The 20373-nt window shown below is 37.2% G+C and overlaps 2 protein-coding genes across 5 annotated transcripts; one reads left to right on the top strand and one right to left on the bottom strand.

The window, feature by feature from the left end:
- Positions 1–5404: 5404 nt before the first annotated feature.
- On the bottom strand, positions 5405–8404 carry LOC122163498 (protein FAM227B-like). The gene is made up of 4 exons (XM_042824759.1): positions 8354–8404; positions 6479–6725; positions 5780–5844; positions 5405–5440 (listed from the first exon to the last, which is right to left on the bottom strand). The coding sequence occupies exons 1-4, from the start codon at positions 8402–8404 to the stop codon at positions 5405–5407; spliced, it is 399 nt and encodes a 132-aa protein (XP_042680693.1).
- Positions 8405–9550: 1146 nt separating this feature from the next.
- DTWD1 (DTW domain containing 1) lies at positions 9551–18710 on the top strand. Of its 4 annotated transcripts, XM_042824664.1 has the most exons (6): positions 9551–9696; positions 10796–11082; positions 11820–11963; positions 12530–12803; positions 13936–14194; positions 15723–18710. In XM_042824664.1, exons 1-5 carry the CDS (start codon positions 9666–9668, stop codon positions 14163–14165), a joined length of 966 nt encoding a protein of 321 aa, XP_042680598.1. In that variant the 5' UTR covers positions 9551–9665; the 3' UTR covers positions 14166–14194; positions 15723–18710. The 4 variants fall into 4 exon arrangements, with proteins under 4 accessions (XP_042680598.1, XP_042680599.1, XP_042680597.1 ...); XM_042824665.1 differs by lacking the exon at positions 15723–18710 and having other exon boundaries at positions 10819–11082; positions 13936–15406; XM_042824663.1 differs by lacking the exon at positions 15723–18710 and having other exon boundaries at positions 13936–15406.
- Positions 18711–20373: the final 1663 nt, after the last annotated feature.

The following is a 20373-nucleotide window of genomic DNA, read 5'->3' as shown; positions in this document are numbered from 1 at the left end:
CAGAATGCCAGCTTTGACTATAGCATTTCCAGTACAGATTTTTTTATATATATTTATGTATCTTACTATTATGGGGGGAAAAAGAAAGCAGCAGATTCTCACTGAAATGCACATCTGGTGGTCTGGACAAGAACAAAAAAACAGTACCTGATAGCCATTGAAAAATTAAGTCTACCAATCCGTCCATAAAATCACCATCAAATCTTCTAAGGAATTCAGGAAATGCTTCACAGAAAGTGATGTAAAGTATTTGTGACAAACAATCAGGATACACCTGCCAACACAAGAATAACACGGTATCTACCAAAGCTACCAAAAGAGCTTTCATACTACAATATCCTTAGCTAATGTAAAAACACTCAAGTGAAGTGCAGTAATTGCAAAGTCATTCTTCTAAAAAAAGAATAGTGCTCCCTTCTATTACTTGTGTGAAACAGTAGGCAGCTGTACCAACAAGTGAATGCACTTCTCTATAATGTGCTTAGCCAATATCAAAGTTCCCAGAGAAGATGGAATTGGAGGGCAGTGATTCAAACAAATTACATACTTTGAACAAGACACTTAGGCCTACAATTAGGATAAAGTATTCTTTAATGATATTGAGCTGATCATGGTCGCAAATTAAAAACAAGAAATTTACAAATTTCTCATCTTTTAACATTGTTTTCCTATTCACACATTATATGAGCCAAAAAAAATCAACTTCATGACAAAGAAGTGATAATTTCTAGATTCCCTCAATATTTCTGACTGCCCTCTCTCTTCTACATACATGCAGCTCCCTTGTGCAGCCAAACACTGTCAACCTGGATATGTGTAAATTTGCTTATGTGACATGTTAATACTTTTATGAGCCAAAATACAGCATCTTTCTGTATACCAATGGAATTACTAAATGTTTATTTGCCTGAAAAAAAAAAGAAAAAAAAACAACCATCTTTACTATCCCTGGGAACAAGAAGAAAAAGTGCCACAAAGCTTTCTGTAATTCTGTCAAACTGTGGTGCTGATCTTTCTGATTGGGCTTCAAAGGGTGAAACATGAACCCAAGAAGGCATCAGCATAAATTCATATACTGTTGTGAGCCAATATACTGATGCATGAGATTATTAGAGCTCATCCTTATGTATCCTGTTAGGGGCGGTGCTGACAATACCAAGAAACAATACTGAAATATATTCTTAAAATAATTCCACCTCTTACTCTAATATTTTCTTCTAACTGTATTGACAGACTTTTTAAAGTATACTGAAGTAGTTACTGATTCAGAATCATACTTAAGAATGTCTATTATTTGAAGCATATGTGGTGCACCAGCCAATAATTAAGATGGAATCTAAGTGCTGTACTGAATGGAAGCCATTGTATATAACCGGAGTCTCCAACCATTTGAATATTTTTCTTCTCTTCTTAATAAAGAACACAGTGATCACCTGAGGTAATAGAATATATACATTTTTAATCTATATTCTTAACCTAAATACTGCAAAATCATACCTTATGCAAGTCTTAGCATCAGTACACAAAGTAAGCAAAGTAAAACAAAACTCTGATCTAAATGCTTATTGTAGGCACCGTGGTATACATCTGCTAACTAAATTAGCTGTTTGTGTGTTCAACTCCAGCTGCTTAAAGTTGTACGTCAGTTAGTCGTGGATCTGTAATTGACGTACTGGGCTTTGTCTACAACCAACTTGAAGAATCTATAGCTTGTTTCTTTGATAATAACAGACCAGGAATGCATCAAGTTCATTTATACCTTACACTTTTGGAGGAACCGGCACAGAAAAAAAATCCTGAAATGTTGCAATAGATAATTTTGAGAGAAACAAGTTTCTCCAGACTTCAAGAACTTCCTTCTGTCAAAGCAACAATGAAATATTTATTGCGCTGAGTGCTGCAATTCTAAAATCTTAAAACCACAGAACAAACTGAAACTAGGCAAGGATAGGAAGTGCAAGGGTTTTCATTTGGAACTCAATCCAGAAGAAAATGGGAGCCTTCTTTCAGACTGAGGAAATACTGAAGTAAAAAAAGCTTGCAGGGAAATGTCCAGCTTCTACTGAGAACAAAAGCAGATTCTTTGGGCACCTCACCGTTAGGTCATCATAAATGATGGGGACACATCTGCATTTGCTGGTTCCCAACAACTCTCTCAGCTCTTCAATGCTTTTTTGTTTTATTCTCTTTGAGATTTTTTTTAGTTAATTTTCACTAAACTTACCACAAAATATTTAAATATATAGAGCTAAAACCACAAAAACTAAGTTACACAAAATTAATAAGGCAGCAAATCACACTTGTTGCGTTTAAATTTTAACATAATTAAAAAAATGCAAGAGCACAAATACTGTAACTAATCCTAGCAACAAAGCAGATACAGGCACCAGATAAACTTCCGTTGACATTTGGACACAAGCACTGATTCAAAGTTGTTCCAGAGCCAGTGCAGAAGTGCTAAAAGGATTTTGATATCACTTGTAACTTGGCTATCTGGGTACGTTTGCATATATTTAAGCAAAAATAGCCAAAGTTTTTATACCCATCAAAATTTACCAACACTTGCTGAACATTTATGGAGACCCAACAGCGGACGTGAGCGCAGCGAGGCAGTGAGTGGTGCACCTGAGCAGTGGTGACAATGACACTGGTTCACCTCCACAAATGGACTTTCCCAAGGAAAATGTTATCCTGGGTCAACTAACAGCTTACAGGAACAGAGATCACCATCTAAGGCTGATCACAAAGACAGCAGAGACAAAGCTCTAAATTATCCCTATCTTTTCAACCATGGATGAAAGTACTGGCCACACAAGAAAAGACTATGCCTTTTCATTTGTCCACTAATGAAGTAACCAAAGAATTTGAAGACACTGCTAATTCCCACTGAAATAAGTAGAAAATTAGAATAGAAAGGTTACAATTACAATAATACTTCAAACCATCAACTGCAATTTTCCTGGCTCATTTAGTTCCAGATGCAGGTGTGAAAGCTGTAACTTTAGACAGAATAAGGATCCCTCATCAGTAGCAAAAGATGAGTGCACACATACTGAAGGAATTAGCATAACATCAAATAAATCTTTCTTTGCCTAATGAAAAAGAGCCATTAATTAACAGGACACCAAGAAGCTCCTGAACACTGTCTTCATTTTTCTTCTGTGGTCATATGAAAGAAATAAGGAATACCTTCATTTTCATGTCTCCAGGTGAGACATGAGCATACCGTAGCTGCATGTGTGGTGAGGCCCTGTTTATATGCTAATGCAAGATTTCATAGCCACGAGGTTCATGCCCACCAGCTACAGAGTATGAGCATATGATCACACACAAGAAATTCATCTGGAATTCATTTGCATAATAGCATCCAAGTGTTTTACATACTTGCTGCAAATTCATACGTAAACAAGATTATAATTCCTGCAGTAATTAGACTGAGGTGTTACAGGCAATCATCTCTCTTCGTCCTCAATGTTCAACCATTCCCTGAGTGCTATGAGATACGAGGAGTCAATGATACAGTAAAAAAACAAAAAACCCCATGCAATTCAACATGATGTGCAACACACAGGCCAAGGAGTCTGTAAAAAAAATTACATGTTCTATATTGTAACTCTGCGCTTACTTGGTTTTTGAAATTCTTTTTAAGTTCAATGTGAATGTTACATTATTTGTTTTACTATCTTAATTACTGGCCAACTGCAGGACACAGGACAGGGCAGCTAGAAGAATTCTTCAACAATAATGAGTTAAAATCAAACAGCTCCTAGATCTGACAGTTTTGTAACTTCAATCAATGCTAATAGTGATACTAAAAACTGTACGAAAGTACAGTATTGTACAAAGATGAATGAGTCAACGTATTTTGCAATACTCTTTATTGGCAGCTTGTGATCAGGATATTGAAGCAAAGAATACATACTTACATCATTCTTTTATAGCTAAGTCTTAAAGTTTTGAAGCTCCCAAATGTCTTCGTAATTCTAAAAGTTGGTTTTTGAAACCAGGGTAACTACAGCTCTAAAAAGAAAAGAAAAATCTTCAGTAACTAAAGCTGATAATTACATTCCTGATGTGATGCTGCACTGAGAAAACAGCTTTTCAAACTCACAAGCAGTTTTTTTCTAAATTAAAAAACCTGCAAAGGATTCTTCAACAGAGCTGGTGACTCTATTTTATAAAAATACTTTCTTTGGTAGTTGTTTTCTTTTTTTACCATAAGTCTGTCAAAGTACATGAAATGATCACTTCAATCTTCGACACACTTTGTTTCTTGCAAGACTTCTCAAAAAAATATTTTCTGTTAGAAAGAATGAGTAAACCCATCTCAATTTTTCTTACTTGCTGGGCTTTTTGCTTCTTTTAACCTATACATATTATTTTTTTCAATTTGAGATGATACTGTTTCTTGGCCATTTTGGATATATTTGGCATATTTGCTCCTGTATCAGTTTCCAGTCAAGTACAAACTTCTGTCTGGCCATACAGCCCATACAGTGACTTTCAACATTACACTATGTGCAAGAGTCTACCTAGCGAGTAGCACTGCTTTGAAATGAGCAGACTGAACTATTTAAGGTATTTTCTTTGGCCTTCAGTGTCCAATGCAGAATGTACATTGTCTGTATTACCACCATAGTTACTTGGTGTCTTACCAACTGATACCAATATTACAAGAGCGTAGGCTAAATCAAGGCTTGATCTTGCATGGTCTTGAAATTTTCAAAGATGAAGACTGCACAAGCTCTTTGAGAGATCTACCCCATTAGCAGATACGTAAGGAGCAACCATGCTTTCTATTTATTATAGTTCCAAGATGTCCCACAAGAATCTAAAAGAATTTGTTACATTTACATGCCTCAGTAGTTTCTTTAACAGAACCTTTAGCTGAGTTTTAATAGACCAAATAACAAATACAGTATGGTCTGTAATTTTTCATCACTCAGCATATTAACTCACTAGCTTATTAGTAATTTATGGCTTAGTTCTGAGAGTATTCACATTAATATTAAAAAAAAAAAAGCACCTGATTGCGATTAACATCCAACCATCATTCAAGACATACCAGAGTCAAGATATTCCAAACTATGACAGACATCTTTTCTTCAAGTCCCCTTTCCCTACTGAAAAGTCACAAACAACACTCCCAACAGTTGATGATAAAACCAAATGAATAAAACTACCCAGTATATTTATACTGTATTTGGAATTTCCATTATGCAATACATCTAAATTCAAGTAGTCTAGAAAATTTAACATTGAATCTTGAATGGATCTCAGTTTTTCTTCCCTTGGGTTGGTAACAGAGGTATTTCTTTGACTTACAGCTCAAAATACGTTTTAAAGAAAGAACACCATGCAATTTTAAAAATGTAATTAACACAATAAAGCTCACCTCCACATTTCAACCCTTTGACTCCTCAGCAATGCGTTTGGCAACCTGGAAGCTATTAAGTTCACAGTTCAAAATAAAGGTTATTTCACACAATTGTGTAAGTAATATTTTCCGCTAGGAAAATTCATACTATGAACTTTGAGTGTGATTCAGATTAAGAGCAACCGTCTAAAACTGACATTAGGTGACGTATATTAAAAAATACCCTTAGAGATATAAAGAAAAAAATACTTCAAATATGGCTGTTTGTTTAGTTTTTTTCCCCACCCAAAAATACACAAAGGTAAATGTAATCTAAGTTCTAACCAAGGAAAAGACTTGCAAATTTAGTCTTCCTCATCTAACCCACAAAGAGAACTAAAAATACATAATTACATAATATACCTTTGTTTTCCTCGTCTCACTTTCCCAAGTCAGAAGCTCTGAATCAATTTGCTCAATAGGAATCTCTCTAAAAAAATTAGTAAATTTATCCAGATATAGAATCTGGATTGATGACTGTATGGACTAAAAGCTCTAATCAGACAAAGGCTTTTAATTTATCCATAACTATGTCAAAATGCATGCATGCATAAAACAAGATGCTGCATCATCCTACTGCACTACCGCATGGATTGGAAGACTTGACAATCACCATTTTTGTATTTCTACACCTCTCACCCTTACTTTACAACACCAAGGTCTGTGGAGAACACATTTTCGTAGACACTTTGTTAGGTCTGAAACAAAACATTCCTATGTTCTAGCCAGAACTGGGACTTCAGCTTATTAGATTTTTTAAATTATAAAATTGACACTTCGTACTTGCAAATGAGGAAAAGCTGTAAACACTTCTCTGGAACAATAGCTTTGTTTTAAATAGTACCTAGGAAACTTCAAACATGCACCGTTAACTTTACTTAAATTTCTGGAATTTTGCAAACTCTAAACCTACAAATTCTATGTACATTTACATTCTTTCTTTTTCTATTACTCTACAATGTTACCATGAAGTGGGCAGAAATCACTCGTTCTGTACATCTTTTCAAGGCACTAGGATTTTTTTTCTCATTTTCTACTTTAAAAATAATAAATGATTATTACTCTGTTCAGGGGCAATTAGCTGTTCTTCTAGAGACGCTGGTCCACACTGTAATGAAAAGATTCTTACAGCATGTTTCTTTAGTTCAACGAGGCATGTGTTCATTCTCTTCTCAAAATCTGAGAGCGAACTGACGGTCAGTGGAGCATGTTCACACAGCCTCTTAGCGACCGCGCTGAAGGAACAGTCTTTTCTTAAGTTATCCACCAAATAAGGCTCATCCAAACAGACATATCTCGGCCAGTCCTTCTGCAATCAGTACACATCAAAAAAATAATTATTTCTGAATACGAGACAAAAGGAAAGATTAAATTTGGTAACCTGTGAAATTCATTCTGGATAAAGAGTTGCAATAGCAGTGTAAGCACGTTTTACTTACACATTTTAAGAACGTCAGATCTTGGCAATGTTGCTAACATAGACTGCAATTTCCTGCTGCTCCATGTGCCGCATTCAGAGATGATTATATCATCTCAAAAAGAGGGAAAAACAGACATAGGCCAAGGAGGCCCATTATAGCGTACGCAGAGCAATTAAAAGGACTATAACTTTTTAGTTAGAAAAAGAGATAACTCAGGGAAAAAAAGGGTTGTTATGTTTCTAAAGAGACAAATAAAATCATGTGCAGTTTAAGTTCTCTGAAAGGACAGTAATGTCTTCCATCTGTTGAGAACAGCCTTGGAAGCATAAGAAGAAATTGCTCCTTGCTCAGTGAAGAATTAAAACTAGTAGCTTAAACATTTGAACAACCTGTTGAAACCAATGGTAGTCATTTGAAGTAAGTCATCAAATTGGTTACTTCCCTGAAACAACTTTGCAACTGTTAATATGGAACGATCAATTTGTTTTTAAAATCCCTAATATAGCTGAAAAACAAGGACATGTTCCACCATAATAGCTGGACAGAAAAACAAATTATTCTCTCCCTTCTCCCTGCCAAATCAAATGAAGAGCAAACCAGTAATACATACAAGCATTTCAGGATAGAAAAGGAAAAAACAAATAAAACCAAGTGGAAAACTAAAATATATTAATATTTCGTTTTGATATTATTCAAAATTATAATGTTTCCATCAAAAATCATAACGCTTCCAATTTTATATCAGATTGTTTCTTCAAATAATTTGTCCCTAAGTAAAAATTAAATTCTTATAATGAAATGTTCCACTTCACAAAACATTTTAAAATATTTTTATTTCATTGTTTACATGAGATAAAAAGCTTTGGTTCAGTGCAGAGGAATTATTTTCCTCATAGCTCTGCAGTTAGAGGCTTTGAGTGAGTCAATACTTGCAAATTATGTAGGCAGGTCAAAAGAAATTTTCTGTTTCCTTCAAGAATAATGTAATTTCAAGGAATCATTGGTATTCACATTCTATTAAATTATTTAACAAAATACAAAAGCCTATTGAAAGATTTCCCTTAACATGCTTCCCAGTACAAGAAAAGAAAGCAACCTCATTAAAGAAACAAAAGTAGCTAGCTGTTCACCCTGCCACACTCATAAGCACGTTTTGCCTTAGGGTTCAGCACTTTGTGTTATGTTAGTAATGCTGTGGTCTGATCAAATATTTTAACAAAGCTTGGGTCAGTATCATCATTCAAGCATGCTTCCAACAATACAAAAGCGCTGTACTGCAGACAAAAACTTTCTCAGTGGTTTACCTTTCTGGAAAAAGGAAGTTAACAACAAGGCCACTCTTGAGGAGCTGCCATTGCTGCAAACCTCTTAGTTTCCAGTGCCTGAGGGTTTAGGAAATACAATCCATGTTCAAACTCAGTTCTCGATATTTACATGGCTTTGCTCACGATCCCACTTCTGCATGTTCACTCCATTGTACACATGGGTTATTAAAATAACAAGTAGTCAGACTCACCAAGTCTTGAGACCGTAGGAATTCTTCAAAAGTCAAAGGAGGCTTTTCCATTTTCGACTGACACACAGTAAGAATTGATCTCACCAGAATGCCCTAAAATCCATAAGACAACACGTCTGAGCATACATTTAAACTTTGGATTATTGAAACTTACAATTAAGGCAATCACTGTAGCTTATACACAGCTCATTCGTAGTCATTTCTACAAAAAACAGAAGAATCACATTCCTAAATGTTGAGAAAGATGCTAAAGAAGACACAATCACAAAAGCAGAACTTCCCTTTTCCTCTAGACATATCCATGCAAAGTAGCAAGATATTTATATCACTTATGTACTTTTAAAATATATACGAAGAAAAGATGTGAAAGTTGCATCACCAAATAGGTGTGCTCTGCTTTTATGTTCCAATTTTGTTTATCAATTGGAAGCAACGCAAGGATTGTGAATGAGCAGAAATCTGACTGAAGTCAGTCGACTCGCACATCCCAGGTTGAGTGTAATTAAAAACTCAACTTACACTCTTACTTCCAAGCATGAACAAGATGTAAGAAATGTTAATTCGTGCCCTAGGGCTCCTGCAACTAAGACACCACAGACTGCCTTTGACTCAGCCAAGATAAATATTTCCTATACCAAAATTACTGCTTTCGCACAGGCAGTTCAGCTTAAAAATGAAACCAGTGACCACAGGACGTCACAGCAGGCAGTGCCCTCACTCAGCCCGAGCTGCGTGGAGAACCTTGCAGTCCTGTGGAGAGAGATGAAAAACAACAGCAGCAGCAACAAAGAAATACCGTGACGAAATTCTCCAGCCCTCGGCGTGAGCCGTAAGCATGGCGGTACGTGCACTGCGTGGAAAAAAAAAATGGGCAGGAAACGCCGAAGAGCTGAGGAAGGACGGCCGCGCGCTGCAGGCCGCCGCGTGCCGTTGCTAAGGGCCCCTAGCAACCATTTCCCGCCAAACCGCGATGCCGCCACGTCCTTCCGGCCCCGCTCCCGCGGCGCGCAGCCCGCCCTTGGCGTTCCGGGTCGTTCCGGGGCCGCGGCGCGCGCTGGGAGTCGCCCGGCGGGGCAAGGAGCGGCGGCAGCTGCGCGACTCGCGGCGAAGGCGCGGCGGGGCCGGGGGCCGGGCGGGCGGCGGGAGCCGGCGGCTGTGCGGAGGCCTTGGCCGTCGCGGAAGTTGTGCCCGCTGTCCTGCGGCGCTGGCCGAGTTCGGCCTTTCGCTGCCAGCTCCCGAAAAGCAGATCGCAGCAAGGAACCTGTCCGCGCCTTGGGATTTGACTGTTCAGTGGGTTTTCCTGGCCTTTAAAATGCTAAAGCTTGTCGCTGCGGGAGGGAGAGGTATCGAAGCACGCACAAATATTTAATTTATCCGGGATTTATTTTACATTCCTAGTGTAAAGCTTGCTGAGCGTTTTATCTTTGTTGTTTTCCAATTAGATTGCGCTCGGTTTTATCTAAACAGTTCCCTTCGGACCACATCTGGGGAATTGCTGTTGGTTTGCTGTCGTTAAGCGGGCCGTTGGGTTACATCGCTTCTCCAGTGCGATCCCCGACACGAAAGACATCTCGGTCAGCCGGAAGTAAACACGGGGATTACTGCTCTCGTGTGAAGCGGGGCAGCTCGCAGCTCCTGCAGGCGGCTCCTCCCGCACGGGCTGAATTGCGGCGGGACTGACCCGGCAGGCAGCGTCCCGGGAGCTGCGGCACAGCTGTAGTGATCCCGGCTGGGCAGGCAGAGCTACTGAAAGCAGAAAGCTCTCACCGGCTGCGGAGTCTGTTGTGAAGAAAGCCTGCAAAAAGGCCGCTCCGTCAGTGTTACTGAACAAATGTTCACCTGCAGGATGATTTTAGACTGTCAGTGCTTACTAGTTACTATATGGAGTGCCACAGCCCTATTTTAACGCTCTTCTGAAGCGTTAATCTAGCCTCAAGCTTTGTTCCAGGAGGATTTCCTTTCTCTCACAAAGCTCTGTCAACAAGAATTTCATTTAGTTTGTTTGCCTGCCTGTGCACAATACATTGCAGCACAAAGATTGAAGTCTAGTTACAGTTAGATCTTACAGCTTTCTGTCTGTAGACGTTTAATTCCTTACTAGTAGCCATGCTGAAAACTGATGGGACTGCTCCTGCAGGTACCCTGTATCTGCTGTTACCTTGTAGACACAGGTCCTGCCCCTAGGGAAAAAAAAAAAAAAAAAAAAAAACCAAAAAGGCTGAGTTATCTGGGTAAAAGGATGAGCATATGTGCATTAAGAATAGACATCTCAAGTTCTGTCTGGTTCCTGAAATCTGTTTGGAGTTCTTGGTACTGCTATAACTGGGTCAGATGATTGTGCTATTTTTTGTTATAGGAAGTACATTTGTTGATAGGATCATAGGTAGGATCATATAGAATAATCTCTTTATAATTATACTATGATGGATCTTTGTTTTACAGGTAAATCACATTGTCTCTTTCAGCTAACCATGTCTTTAAATTCATCTACAATTCTAAATGAAGAAAACTCTCAAGGACCAAAAAGAAGTCTAGAACAGCAGACTCCATCACCATTTCAAGATAACCCACTTCAAAAATTACAGTTAGCGTCACAGGAAGTACTTGAAAAGGCAAAAAAAAGTGGGAGATCAAAATGCCCACGATGCAGTAGCTCAAGGATGTTTTATTGTTACACATGCTTTCTTCCTGTTGAAACTGTCCCTATCACAGAAATCCCAGTGGTGAAGGTTAATATTTCTTATGAATCTTTTATAATATTCTTGTGTCTTTTAGTTTCTAGGGACATAAAAAAGATGGTCTATGATCATTTCTTTTCTAATTCTACTGTTCTTTACGAACAGTAATTTTTAACACAAATGATAATGAATGAATAAATTCCATTTAGATAAAATTATTGTTCTTATTTGAGAAATTACATGCACAGGCACTGACAGTGTGCCACTCTTCACATAAATGTTTATGTGCCTAATTGTTGGGAAGATAATCAGAAGTCACTCATAAGTGTGAGTTTACTTCATTTTTAAAAATTTACTTTCATTCAGCTTGTAAGAATTCTGGCCTGTACAAAATGTACTGTGAATAAGGTATGATTTGTCCATAACCAAAGGTGAATATGTAATACAGATGAGTATTCATGTTTTAAAACCATTATATTGCTTAATTTAAGCCCATATCTTATCTATCATTTGATGCTATTTCTAGAGCTTTGTTAAGCACACTAGTGCTACAGCATTCCAAATTGCATTCATTGCATTCTTAGGTATTTACGTGAAGTCAGAGAATGTGACAGGTGCTTCCTGTCACTTGTGTCTGGTTTAGTTATAAACATGAAAAAAAATAATTGTAAACTATTTGAAAGAAAAATGTCTTAATTACATGCGCATAAGGATTTATCCTGAATTTTGTATAAGCTTTTGTATATTTCTGTGTTTTTATATGATTTTTTTTTTCTTTATTGCTTTAGTTACCTTTGAAGATTGACATTATTAAGCACCCAAATGAAACTGATGGCAAGAGCACTGCTGTGCACGCTAAGCTCCTGGCACCTGATGATGTTACAATTTACAAGTATCCTTGCATTCCTGAATACAAAGAAAAAAGACACGAAGTAAGAAATTCCATGTAAATAACAGGGCTTCGCGCTGGGAAAAAAACAGAGCTATCTTCCATGCTTCCCCTCCTGAAGCTGATACCACTCCTCTGGGAGAGAGAGTGGGAAGCACTATTCTGTTAATCCGGTCCATTCCATCTTGAACATCTTAAAGCATGGGCCTACAAACGTATAACAATTACGGTCTGTCCTACAAAGCTTGAAGATATTGCAGCACCATCTAAGCACCTTGAATTTTCTGTTTCCAGCACTTTAGGTGGTAGATAATGTGATACCGTGTACCATAAGAAGTGTTATATCCAAAAATACTCAGATGGGTATTCTGCTCATCCTAGTCAGCATCTGCCAGATTTAAACATCTTGAAATATCTTTATTCATTACTTTAATGCAATCCGTTAGCCTATTAGAAAAATACATCAATAAAATATTAATATTTAAAGAGAAACTCTCCCTCTCTACTGACTTAAATGCTTGTGGGTGGGGAAGTTTCTATTCCTTAACTAAATAATTCCTACTGTTTCATTAGCATATTGCTCAGATCTCATTTATTTTCTTCATTTAGGTGGCACTTATCTTTCCCGGCCCCGATTCAGTTTCAGTAAAAGACATTGCTTTCCATCTCCAAAAATACTCCAGGAAAGGTGTTGGTGACACTGATGATGACTGTTCCAAAGAGCCGTTTCCTAAGAAAGCAAGAGTAGAAGCTACAGAAGAGAAAGATACAAATGAATGCATCTCAAACAACATGAATGAAAGCACTAAACTGAAGAAAATAATATTTATTGACAGTACCTGGAATCAAACTAATAAAATAATAACTGATGAAAGACTTCAAGGTAAAAAGAAAAAAGTTGTTACTGCTACAGAAAAGGTTAAGTGAAATAGCTGTATATACAATCATAAAAATTCCCTAGATCCTCTTTTGCTGATAAATCTCTTGTCCTTTTCATCTCTCTTCTTCCCTCAAAATCAAAGGTGTAGAGCGCAATGCAAATAAGTGGAAATTCTGTCACAAGTTTCCACATTCTTTTTAAAATACTGTAAGTTGATTTGTTATTCAGGGGTCTACAGTAGAGACAAGGTAAATCCAAGGTATGTGAATCCTTTCTGCCTCAACTTCAAAGAGGATAAAGGGCCTGGAGCTTCACCCATATGAGGAAAGGCTGAGAAACCTGCATCTGTTCAGGGTACAGAAGACTGAGGGGATCTGATCAATGTTTATAAATATTGAAAGCGTGGGAGTCAATTGGAGGAGGCCAGACTCTTTTCAGTGGTGTGTAGTGATAAGGCAAGGAACAACGGCCAAAAACTGGAAGACAGGAAGTTCCACACAAATATGCAGAATAACTTTACAGTTTGGGTGACAGTGCACTAAAACACACTGCCCAGAAAGATGGTGGAGTTTCCTTCTATGGAGATATTCAGCACCCATTTGGACACCAACCGGTGTGACGTACTGTAGGGAACCTGCTGTAGGAGGGGGTGGGACTCAAAGATCTCTTCAGGGTCCTTCCAACCTCTGCCATTCTGCAAACCCAACTCTGAAAGTTACTCATAAAATTTGTGAATACAGAAGATTGGGGGAGGGGTGGAATTCCTGCCTCAAACAGCATTTTCAAGCTGCTACTATGACCTCTTCAGAAAATTAACAATATAGTTATAATAACAGCAGGCACAGTACTAAGACAATAGAATTACTAACTACCATAAGCACAAGCTATAATTACTTATTACTTAAAATTTTCTGCTCTGGAGTTTCTTGACTTGTTCCATCAAATTTCAAAGTGAACCACAAAGAAAATATTGTTGCCATTTTGCAGCTGAAAAGTGAAGATGGAGGAGAGAAATTATTTGCATGCAGGCATATAGCAAGCTAGCAGCAAAGCCAAAACCAGAGCAACTGAAGGCTTGTTTGGCATCCTAACCCCTGAGCTTCTCTAATCCATGTCAATTTTCTGTTCTTGACAGGATTACTACAAATCGAATTGAAAACAAGGAAAACTTGCTTTTGGCGTCATCAGAAAGGAAAGCCAGATACGTACCTTTCCACAATAGAAGCAATTTATTATTTCTGTGTGGATTATCACCAGGAGATTTTGAAAGAGAACTACAAAGGACAATATGATAATCTGCTTTTTTTCTTTTCATTTATGTACACATTGATTAAAAATGCCAAGTGTGGCACAGGAAAAGAATAAACTGTCTGTCCATAAGTGACAACCTATAGGTAACAACCTTTTATTTTGTTTCTTTTGTAATTATGATCTACTGTAATAATGTAATTTTACCTGACTGAAATCTGGAAACAGGTTGTACTCTTAGTCATGGCTAAGGGCTTTCCTCTAAAAGTAACCTTATGTGTGCAGAACTACTCAGATGAGCAGTCTGATTTAAATTATTTGAATAGAATTAACAGTTTACTGAATACTGTACTGTAGTGTTTGAACCTGATCTGCTAATCACAGGGAATTTCTTCAGGTGGGGATTGGAGAAGCTGGCCTTTGTCCCATATGGATCTAACTCTAAAAAAGGATTTTGCATGCTAGCTTCTTTTGTTATTTATGTTTTGGATGTTTCATATGCTTTATCTAGTCCGATTGATTTCAGTTACATGACTTCAAAAAGGTGCTGAAGTATTGATTTCAGTTACATGACTTCAAAAAGGTCCTGAAGTTATTAGGACAGTATTTAATAGAGGACTGGGGACAAATGAAAAGCCACATTGAGTAAATGGAGTATAAATTACATGCTTGATGATTGACTCCAAGAATTGTCCTTGTAATCAAAAAGCGATCTCTTTAAATATCATTGTACAGTGCATGATTTCTATAGTACCATTCATGTACTGTTGTATTAAAATTATTCTCAATTTCCTGGATAATTGTAGACTCCTTCAAACAGAATTCAAGTGTTTGTATAAGTTAGTTCATTATTATTTTGGCAAACACTAACTTCTGTCATTATAGGATATCATGGTAAAATTTTGTAGATGCCATCTTCTTATATTCTAAGTAGCAGAAAGGACTCATTGCACACTTGGAGTTACCTGAAACTGTAGATCTTTTTTCAGGACCTAAGCTAAATATACAGAGACAAGAAATATGATAGATTGTGTTTCTGATCTCAGCGTTCCTGACAGGACTTCCTTAAGTTAAGCAGAGTGTGAATCCACTGTGTTATTTCTTTTGCAACACTGTGCAAATTTGCACGGCATAAATAAGACTGTCTTTTCTGATTTAATTTTTCCTGATATGCATAGGACTGTGGCAGAGTCATCATGTGTGAGTGTAATTGTATGTGCCTTTGCCAAGTGCTAGCAGTAAAGGTAGTGCTGGCAGAGGTACCGGATGTATTATTTTATGAGCAAAATTGTACAAATATGTATATTTTTAATCATTCTAGGTTGTTCTGCCAAATAAAATTATGTTGGTAAAAAGTACAGCCTTAAGATATTGACATATATTTGATTACAGATAGAATATAAGGTGGATGCATCTGAATATTTTCATAAGCCTTACTGGCAAAAAACTAAACCTTGTGAAAGTAACACAGATTGAAGAACTATAATAGATCATTTTTTAACAGAGGTTCCAAAAAGTTTGTTGTATATTTTACTCTAGAAATCTGACTAAATTATCATCTGTACCATACTCTCCAGAAGAGTGCCCTAATATCCCAGTAAGCATAGAAACACTACATTGAAAAAAACTTCATGTAATTTTTAATTTTTTTTTTTTTTTTTTACTATTACACAGGAATCCATGCAGAATCAAACAACTGATTTGCTGTATATGTATGTAGATATTTAACGCATCAAGATATTCATGAAATCCAAGTAAATATTGCTTTAAACAAGCTACAGCTATACTCCCTGCAGGTTGTACTTCAGATTTGTAATCTCATCTGCATAAGTGAATGCATACAAAACCCCATCTCAATTGACAACCAAAGCGATCTCCGTTTGCAAGAAGAAATGCCAGTTAAGTTATATGAGTGCACATGAAGTGTGCGAATTACAACAGCACTGCAAGAAGCATAGGTTTGAAGTCAGAATAAGAAAAAGCATTTTTAAATGTGTGTATGTATATGCATGAGTATATGTATATACACACATACATGGCAAAGCTGTAAATGACGTGAGCTCACGTGTACCAAGCAGTCAGAAAAATCAGTCATGTCTCAGTGCTACTGAAGCAACGCATTTCTTATTCATTTTACCGCTACTGCGAGGTTACTGGGGCTTTTTACAATGATTAATGCTATCTCTTTTGGTTTGAATTCTGATAGTTTATTGACGCCTTCATCTGTTCTTATTTTATGAAGATTGCTGTAATATTTTTTAAATCGTTGAAGTGATTTTAAATCACACAAATTTGAGATGGAAACTTTCATTCACTTCAAGCAAACAGAAATAAAATGAACCCGCTGACCCAGTGTTTTACAAGAACCAGAGAGAAAAAACTTGGGGGGAGGGGAAGGTACTTGCAAGACACATTTCCCCGAAAACATGTTTTTTTATTTAAGAAGTAGAGGTCAGATAAAAGCTTATATAAGCTGCTCTGGTACTTTCAGAAAATAGTTTCATAAGGTTAAAAATGGCTTCCAAATTTAAGTTTTCTGTACCTCACTTTATTTGAGCAATGGGAATTAAAATTAATTCACTTTTGAAATAGATTCTTAATTCCCAAGTGAAAACAATGTGCAGAAAAGATTTTAAGTCTGGAATCCGCATCCAGGAATTGGTTCAAGTTTTTTTTCATCTACTGTGACTCTTGCATTACACTGAGGTTCTTCTTACACCAAGTGATACAAGCACATCTAATATCCATAATTAATATATTGATATTCCTGTGAAAACCTTCTATAAGGACAGAGAAAGGAGGTTGTTATCACTCCTGCTCCAAGTCTGTTCTGAGCACCAGATGTACTTCCCCATCTTCTGCTCTCCCCTCTACAAAAAGATTTTAATCCTCTATTTAATTTCAGAACTGGTATAAGCCAAACCGTCTGGGTCATCAACCTCACACTGAAAATGTCTTGATACCTCTGATACATTTTTTCAACTTTAAGATTAATGAATATTTTTTTTCCACCAAATGAAAGCAATCAAGTGGTTAATCCTTTCAAGTGCAATTAGCAGCACTGACCTCCCTGTTCTTTAAAATGAAGGTCACTGGGAGGTAAAGGCCAGTTCTGGGCCTTTCCTTTCATATCAGAATACCCCTTCACTAACTATCTCTTCTCTTTCCAAAAACATCAGAGAGCAAGGGGGAAAAACAGGCTTCTTCTTCCATTAGCAGTAACTTAAACAGCCATAAGTTAAAGGGGGAGGAAAAGGAAGAGCATCTCTATCTATCTCCTTTCACAACAGAAGACATCTGGCCTCCAGTGGGGAGGCCCCAGATAACAAAGAACCTGTCATTACAAACCTCTGAGATGTGTTCAGAAAGCCATTTTACCTGCAGTCTGGCTCATTCATTTCCTGCCACTGAAGCCATCTGCTTTTGCTTATTGTGGGTATTATTGTTCTTTGTTTGGCCAGGAGCGTGAAGTGGCTTCACTTTAGCATGCCTGTATGCTTGGTCAGAGGAAAGATTTAATCCTTTTCTCAAAACGAGTAAGAAGGAGCTGCAAAAAAACAGTTCCTTTCCTGGAAGGTAGCACGAAGTCATCCAAGCCTAGGTTGAATAAAAGGTCATGTCAGTGCATGGGGTAAAGATATATTGAGATTGAAAAGAGATGACAACTTTGAGTCTACAGCAGAAATGTTCCAAAGTACTTGTAATCCTACCTGATTTAAGCTCTTTGCCACTGCTTCTGGCAATTTTTTTTCACCTCAAGTCTCTCTGCTTTTAAGTTTCACTTAGGCGCCTGCAGATGCATCATAATCCATTTGTACTTTCCTTTTACACTGAGTTTCAGTATTTACACTCTGGTTTTTATCTCAATGGTTTACTTTAAAAATCACGTCTCTTAGCAAATGAAGATCCTAGCATTTTATATATGAAAATCCAGTCCACCTATCTCTATGGTAAGTTTTCCATCACTCTCAGGTACCACTGACTTCTGTGTCTGAAAGGGCTGTGCGCCAGCAGAGGTTGTCCAGATTGTTTTGCAGTAAAAAGGTGAATGGGGCAATGTAAAAATAGGAAAGCTTACCTGCTAGAATGAAAAGACTACATGCCATTAAGATGCTAATCTATTGATACTAAAATAGAAGGTTGCCATTAAGGTACTGAATGACTGTCAACATAACCTCTACATGGCTATCCCCTGTTTTAAAAGGCAGTATTTCAGTTTGATCCCAGTAGTTAAAAATGAACACGGATTTTGGTTCATGACACTTTGCAATACCCACATTCAAAGTGTTTATTGTGAAGAAAATACGGCCTTCTTCCTGCTCCCTTGTTGTGAAGGCTCACACATTACTGCCATGGTTAATGGCTTCTGAAGGCGAGTCAGATGCAGTAGAATTTTCAAAATTATGTAACACAAACTTTAAAAACACCCATTACAGTGTGGTGTCTTCACCACTACCTGCCAGAGGAAAAAATGAAATATTCCTTAAGCCTCACAGCAAGAGGTAGAAACCTGGTTCTCCAGTGCAAAGCAACTTTGTATTTTCACCTCACTGAAAATGGACATTTGTCTAACTGTGCAGCGTCTTTTCCGCAGAAGAATACTACTCTGAGTTGCAGCAAAAATTTGATCAAGCTAAAACTACAGACTTCATATCAAATGTTGTTGCTATTGCTAAATAAAAATACTGTATTTCAAAAACATAAAAAATACTTTAAGCTTCATTTTTGTGACTAAATTGTTTGCCAAACACAGCATGAATTCTGGCTGACCTGAAGCTCTGTTTTCCAGTGATCGCAACTGAAACATTCTATCTAGCTTTTTCTGTTTACAGGCTTTCAGACAAAAGCAATGCTGCAGTCTATTATTATTATTTACAGCAGACAAGCAAGCTTCAATTTTCAGAAACTTCATGTAAAGCACCTCAGTCTACGTATTCAAACAGAAGTATTGTGATACTTCCTCTCGATCTTATAAAAGTCTATTTACAGTTATTGGCTTCAGTTAGTATATCTATGTCAGCTAAGAGCACAAAAATGCTTGCATTCTTTTCAGTCAAAATTGTGTTGGCAAAAAAACCATAGAATAGAAATCTTTGTATTGCCAAAAGCTTCTTCTTTTCCTTGAATATGGCTTATTCTATTTGGGGAACTGATCCAAACTTAATGACTGGAGCAGCTGCCAGGGTATTTGACAATAAAACTATATTGCTGAATTCTTAAATGCACAATGTCTAATACAGGCACAGCCTAACAGTGACTTTGCTCACTGTAGAAAGAGAACACACTGAAAAAATATATTAGAGTAAGAAACAAGATCATCTTGAATCTTTTCAAGACCACGAAAGCTTAACACAGTACATTCAAGAAAGGAAGATAACACACAATACTATAAACTCCTCAATCTATGGATGGTCCTATGGAAATGGATAGGCTTTCTTTTCCTAGGACCCTGCAGTATTCTGTTTTCTCTACATAGAGAATGGACATTCACAGTTAAACTTGTGCTGATGTATATTCTTGTATATTTCTTGTTTATCATTCTACGGGTTGGCACTTCTCCTGTGAGCAAGAAACACCCTGTAAGTAATGCTGGATACGTTCTGCCACTGTTTTCTAGCACCTTTTTCCCTTTCCAGAGTTCTAGTACTGGTGTGACAGCAGTAATAGAACTGGGATCTGCCAGTGCTGCTGAGCTCGCTGGGCCACTTGCACCAGTGAACAAGACAAATATGCATCTGAGACAAAAGTAAGTACAATAAAATGTATCACTTATGAAAGAAAAGCCAATGTTTCAAGTTATCAAGACAATGCTGAAGTACGTAAATCAAGCATACAATAAATTATAGCAGTTTGTTGTTTCATCTAAATAAAAAAAATTAGGTCCGTGTGTTGATATTGAAATCTGGAATCGCATCATGGCAGTTACATATGCTGACATTAATATTTTTTGTACCTTCTCCATGTAAGATATAAAAATAAATACTCTAAAGAGACAGTCTAACACAAGACCCTTGTGAGACTAAATAGAGCACATGCGGAATCTGAGGATGACATCCATTACGTTATAACACATAGTTTATTTCAATACTCCCTTTTGCTCCAAATCTACAATCTCTATTTTGCTTAGTTCCCTGACTCTGCACATGAGAAAGACTGAATTCACACGCGATCCACTGTTGGTCCAGAAATCAACACTTTCAGTAATCCAGGAGATGCCACAGCTTGAGTTCAAACGATAGCACAGAGCTCTAAAATTTGTTAGTAATTCCTAAAACTTATAGCCACAATTCTCGTGTTTAGCTAGTATATTTCTATGTTAACTCTA

Source organism: Centrocercus urophasianus, unplaced genomic scaffold (genome assembly GCF_019232065.1).
Source record: "Centrocercus urophasianus isolate 14NV4802_14NV808 unplaced genomic scaffold, USGS_Curo_1.0 seq_23, whole genome shotgun sequence".
NCBI lineage: Eukaryota > Metazoa > Chordata > Aves > Galliformes > Phasianidae > Centrocercus > Centrocercus urophasianus.
This window is presented reverse-complemented; position numbering and strand designations above follow the sequence as displayed.

Bases quoted from the DNA above. Each gene is read 5' to 3' on its own strand.
- LOC122163498 (XM_042824759.1), bottom strand. From the start codon at position 8,404: ATGGAAAAGCCTCCTTTGACTTTTGAAGAATTCCTACGGTCTCAAGAC. The intron at 6,726-8,353 runs GTGAGTCTGACT...TACTGATTGCAG, and splicing joins TCCTACGGTCTCAAGACTTG to AAGGACTGGCCGAGATATGT. The intron at 5,845-6,478 runs GTAATAATCATT...ATTTTTTTAGAG, and splicing joins GCTAATTGCCCCTGAACAGA to AGATTCCTATTGAGCAAATT.
- DTWD1 (XM_042824664.1), top strand. From the start codon at position 9,666: ATGCTAAAGCTTGTCGCTGCGGGAGGGAGAG. The intron at 11,964-12,529 runs GTAAGAAATTCC...TTCTTCATTTAG, and splicing joins ACAAAGAAAAAAGACACGAA to GTGGCACTTATCTTTCCCGG. The intron at 12,804-13,935 runs GTAAAAAGAAAA...TGTTCTTGACAG, and splicing joins AACTGATGAAAGACTTCAAG to GATTACTACAAATCGAATTG.